The sequence below is a fragment of the Crocodylus porosus genome, unplaced genomic scaffold (genome assembly GCF_001723895.1).
Source record: "Crocodylus porosus isolate Cpor-Errol unplaced genomic scaffold, CroPor_comp1, whole genome shotgun sequence".
Lineage (NCBI taxonomy): Eukaryota > Metazoa > Chordata > Crocodylia > Crocodylidae > Crocodylus > Crocodylus porosus.
In genome coordinates this window covers 3,967,712-3,973,253 of record NW_017728886.1, presented here as the reverse complement: position 1 = coordinate 3,973,253, position 5,542 = coordinate 3,967,712, and the positions used below count along the sequence as shown (strand labels likewise).

Here is a 5,542-nt window from a genome sequence, read left to right as displayed (position 1 = left end):
CAGCTGACTTCCTGCCCTTTGGGCAGGGGGCTGGACTCGATGATCTCCCGAGGTCCCTTCCAGCCCTGATGTCTATGAAATCTATGTCTTAAAGCCCGGATGTGCTTTGAAGTGGAAAGCATATGCTGCCAGTAAGCAGGGTGTGACTCCTGCGTGCCTGAAGGTTTAGTAATAAGAAGAGTAGGGAGATCAGAAAAAACCAAAGGAGAAGATTAAAGATCAGCAGAAGGTGCTCATTGGCTGTCTTAAAATGGCGAATCTGTAATTAAGGTTTACAATGCTTGCAGATGCAGCCGGCTTTCTGCCTGCTCACTTGTCTGATCCGTTGGCTGCTGCTCCCAAGAGCTGGATTTTATCCTTTGACCGGAAGACATAAAAGGTGGAGGTAAGGCTTGCAGCGATAAGAGGGGAGCGTTGCTAATTCACCGGGGCTGTTAAGCAAGGGGTGTTTCCTCTGCTCTTTCCTGGGTCTCTTGAGCAGAGTGAAGTTACTGTCACAGATATTGATTGCTTTCAGTTCCTCTCTCTTAATAGATAGGAAAATTGGGAGGAGAGAGACCTAAATGCAGGAGAGGAGAAAGGAAGAACGAAAGGGGAAAGCAGGAATCTTCTGAGCACTCCCAGTTGGTACGTCAAATGGGAGATGGAGAGTTCGTCTCGGGCTGCGCGAGGGAGTAAGGACAGAGGTGCCCCAGGAAGAGCAAGTTGTTAATGCTGAGCTGACGGACAAAGGTCTGCACCAGCATTTGGCCATCACGCTTGGTGTGTTACTTTTAAAGGCTGGTAGGCACAGAAGGAGCAAGAAGGCCATGTGCGTCAAAGGTGATATTGGGTGTAATGGAACAAAAATCACATAGTGCTGGAGAGAGCCCCCTTCTATACCCAGTACTGGCCTGGAAGGAAATTATATTCCCCATTAATGCTGCCTTGTTCTTTCCCGTAGCATTTCATGAGCATTAATTAAGACTCATCATTTAGGGTCCCTGCTTTATGGATGAGGAAAAGTGGAGACTTGAGAAAGCAGATGGTGAGTGATTTTTCACAAGAACTCAGGGCTCTTTCTCTGCCCAGCCCTTTTACACTCCCTTGGCTGGTGGGGGAAGGATAAATTCTCTCCTCTTCAGTAATTAGCAGGACTTCTAATACTTGCATGTGGCTAAAGAGTTGGGGACATCACAGCCTGACTCGCTGGACCACCATCCTACAGGCTGATTAAGCCATGGGTACCACTCCCAAAAGAAACTTGGGAAACGAGATGTGACAAAGCATTCATTGTATCGGGATCAATTCCCCTCTGTCCCTCGGGGAATACATTGGATAACTTAATAAGACTCTTTATCTTCCAGTTGTTGTGACTCCATTATGAGCATAAAATAATCCAGTCCCTACCTGAATTGCAATTGGGGTGTTCCTTGTCCCCACCCCACCCAAAAAAAATTAAAGTCCTTCCTGAATAAATAAGACTTCGTTTGTATTTCCAAGTTCGCTTCTCCTTCAGTGCTTGTGGGAGAAAATATCTGGTAACACCCAGCAGCCTCCTCATGAGACATGTTTTACGCTCCAATTTCAAAACCAACAAGAGTCTTCTGCATAAGTGCCCGGGCAGGCTGCGGTGCTCTGCAGATGAGCCTGGGGAATATGCCAGCCTCCAGCCTGCTCTTGTCAACCTGAGCAGAGTCGGAAGTGAGTTATACGCCTGCAGCGGGAATACAGCAGGGGCTAATCCTGCAAGCATCTGCCTTGGATATGAGGCTATTTTAGAAGCGATTTGCAGGGTCAAGGTGAGATTGCTGAGATCCCCATTAAAAAGCTTAAGGGTTTTCTAGTGCTTGACTTCTGAGCCCTTCCAAAACGAATAGGGCAGGAAATGGGGCACCGGGAGCTTTTCTGCTTGTAGAAATGTGTTTTCGCAGGAAAATCTGTGCAGGCTTAAATTGTGCTCTCCGTCTTCTTCCATTTGAGGAGAGACGCACCGAATCAGTTGGTTCAGTAGGGTTGTGCCTTTGAGGTGTCAGTACACGAATTTCCACATTACAGGCAAGTTGGTTAGTAGTAACCCTCCTCCTACCCAAGGGAAGTGTAAAGGTAAATAGTCCTCTTTCTTTTATTCTCACCCGCCCCCCCCCAAAATGGTGGGTTGTTTGGCTCAAGGTCACAGAGCGAGTCGGGTCAAATGCTGGAAGAAGCCTGGCTTCTAATTTTCAGTATCCTCAATTACTATTGTCTGCGAATGCCAAGGCAGAAGGTGATGTACCCGCAACCAGAACGCCTGCTGGATATTGGGAGATGGTGGGATGTTCCTTTAAAGGACAGACTTCATTGGAGTTTGAACCTGGGACCTCCTACGTGCAAACTTCTAGTGCTGTGATGCTCAACCAGGGTGCTGCCAAATCCTTTTCTGCACAAGATTAGTTTGGGTAGGTGTGCAAACACTTTTGCATGATCCACAAGGTAAACCCAGAGCTTTTAAATGGGAATCTAGCATCAAAAGCATTCTGACCTGCCATGGGCCTTCTGAGTTTGCAACAGAAGAACTGCTCTATTGTTTCTTCATGGTCAGAAAATGAGTGAAACCTAAGTGCCAGCATTTTCTGAGGGGCCCTCAAGTCAGAAAAGGTTGAGAACCACTGTTCTCCTGTTTCTGCTATGCTGTGGCCTTAAGTATAATGCCTCTAGCGTGTAGGGTCCTCTACTGTAGACCGTCCACTAGTGAGAGACCAGGATCCACCCTCTCTACCAAGGGTGGTACTTGTGTCCTCGTAACGTGGCCCAGAGGGTGGTAGCACGTTAATGTGCTTTTTTGCATGCTTTCGGTAAAGTTTAAAAAGCTGGATCTGGAGCCCTAGAGATGAAGGCCTATGTCCAGTCATGTGTGAGGGGCTTCCCTTACTGCTCTACTCCTTGTATGATTGGGATGGGGAACGGCTTTATTTTGGACAAGGTGTTTGGATAGATGTTTCATAGTTTGTAGGGTCGGAAGGGACCTGAGCAGATCATGAAGTCCAACCCCTGCCATGTCAGGAAAGAGTACTGGGGTCAAATGACCCCAGCAAGGTGTACATCTAGCCTCCTCTTAAAGACCCCCAGGGCAGGAGCCAGCACCACTTTGCTTGGACGTTGGTTCCAGATCCTAGACACCCTGACAGTGAAGTCGCGCCTCCTGATGTCTAGCCTATGTCAACCAGGTCCAACTTTTTACTGCCTTTTCTCACTTCCCAAGGTATTTCTCTTTGAACAGGTGCTTCACCTTGTTGCTCTTAAATTCAGTAACGGTGTCTGGGTCAGTAGTAGCCCTTCTACCTCTCCCTTTGTGAACTGAGCTTTTATGACCCAGAATTGGATTTCTTGCCTCCCAAGTATGTTGCACCAACAGTCGTTATCGGTGCATCACTTGGATCAGGATGTGTTGATGCAAGTCCACGTTAGTGATGCAGCTAAATATAAATGAAACGGGGTTTTAGAAACTCCACTTCCTGTAGACCTTGAAATGCAATTTAGTGGGGTTTTTCGTGTCACCTTCATTTAATAGGTGTGTGCAGTACTTCATAGCAGCGTAAGAGAGAAGGCTGGCATAGACAGTGGAAGGCAACCTTTTGTCAGGGGTGCACAAATTAAGCCCACATCCTCCCCAAGTGCCACCCTAGTCCCCTTTCCCTTCCCAATCTGCTGCTCTGCTTTCTGCTTCTTGCTCTATCTGCCACTGGGCTGCTTGTCCCATCTGTAATGTGCCATGTGCCACACACACGGGCTGCCCGTGCCACTTGCAGTATGCTGCCCACCTCTGCACTAGAACATACGGTTTGAGTCCACAGCTCGGAATAAAAGAACATATTTCCAAGCTACAAATCTAAAGGCTCTTCCTCCCTTATAATATTCAGTGGGGTTTTATTCTTTCTCCTATTAGATGCATCCATTCCAGGGACTGAATGGCTTGATCCATTCCTGATGGATGTTGAGCTATGCAGATGCCAATTTGAATTCCTCCCTGCTCAACAGGGAGCTACTCAACACAGCTCACAAAGACAGTCTCATGGACCCAGAGGGAAAGCCTTCCGTCTTCAGCTCCCTCTGTGCAAAAATGAAGTTTATTTCCTACCTTTGGGGACTTTTTACCATCTTGTACCATCTACACTTTTCCCAGAGCCTGCTGAAAGGACTTTGATCCCAAAAGCTTGCAGAAAAGGACAGTTTTCTTGCCATTTTCCCGTTGGTCTAATAAAAGGTATCATTTTGGAACCAAGAGTTCTAGTTTTTTGTATGTCCATGCTTAACAGGAACTCGCTTCCATTCACTGCTCCTTTTGGGTCCAGGAAGTGAGTTGGATTTCACTTCCTTGGGGGCAAGCATCCACTTCCCAGAGACCCGCCCTGCATGTGGCACTTCTCTTGGCAGAGAAACCATGGCTGCCTGGGCCATGGTGACCGAGCTCCCTACCCCTATCCAAGACCCTTCCAGGTAAGGACCAAGGGGACAGGAGCATATTGCAGGAAGGCAGCCTTGCTGCACTGCTTCTCTTCATCTTGTATCTACTCCAGGGAGAAAGGGCATCACTTTCAGGGCTGTCGGTCCATCCCTTTGCACCACCAGCACCTAACTAGTTGTTTCAGTTGCACAGCATGGGAGTTAGCATATGCTCGTCTGACTTGATTGCTGTTCCCTGACTAGCTCCTGTTCTGCTCCTCTCTGAGGCCATGGCATTCAACATCGAATCTGACCTTTGGCTGCTAAAGCTTATTCTCAAAGGCAGAGTAGGAGGCATCTGCTGGAACTTTGCTGTGGTTTTCCCCTGATTTTTGTGTGTTCTAACCAAGACACCTGCTTGCCTTCTCCCCACCCCAGCCATGCAGGGACCAAGGCCCGTCGTGCTGAGTGGCCCGTCAGGAGCAGGAAAGAGCACCTTGCTAAAGAAGCTGCTTAAAGACTATGAAAACATCTTTGGCTTCAGTGTCTCCCGTAAGTATCCGTGCATACCTGGAGCTTCCCTTCCTGAAAACTCGAAAATAAAAGACAAGTGTCCCTTTCAGTAGTAATTACGTTTGCACAGCTGGGACTTCAGAGGGAGTGTGGCATTGAGTCGGGTCTAAATTACATTGAATGCTGGCTGTTACCTCTCATGGCTTGGGCTAATGGAAGTATCTTAACTTGTGTGAATTTAACTAAGGTTGGAGATTAGGAGGAACTTTCTGACTAGGAGCATGGTCAGGCATTGGAATAGGCTGTCTAGAGAAGCCTAGGAATGGGCATCCTTTAAAGTTTTCAAGACCAGGTTACACTGACACGTGGATAGGGTGGTCTAGCCAGGAATGATGCTGCCTTGAGCAGGGGGCTGAACTTGATGACCTTGTAAGGTCCCCTCCAGCCCTACTTTCCTATCATCCTATGAACCTTGTTTTACACAGCTGATTATACACATGGCAGGGGTTTAGTCCCCTAAATTGAAATGGTTGTTTTTCAACTGTGATGAATTAAAAACCCACTGTTTCAATTTAGGGGCTTCCATCACAGTTATGGTGAGGGGACTGATCCTTCCACCCACCCCCTC

General features: G+C 47.7%; 1 protein-coding gene across 3 annotated transcripts in view; it reads left to right on the top strand.

Annotated features, from left to right (window-relative positions):
• GUK1 (guanylate kinase 1) overlaps positions 1 to 5,542 on the top strand; it is a 31,393-nt gene that overhangs the window by 11,397 nt on the left and 14,454 nt on the right. For 2 of the 3 annotated variants that reach the window (XM_019529452.1, XM_019529460.1), the window contains one exon: positions 4,840 to 4,953. In XM_019529452.1, the coding sequence (XP_019384997.1) occupies positions 4,840 to 4,953 (114 nt within the window). Of the gene's footprint in view, positions 1 to 287; positions 386 to 4,839; positions 4,954 to 5,542 lie in introns of those variants that run through there. The other variant, XM_019529469.1, reaches the window with a different exon arrangement.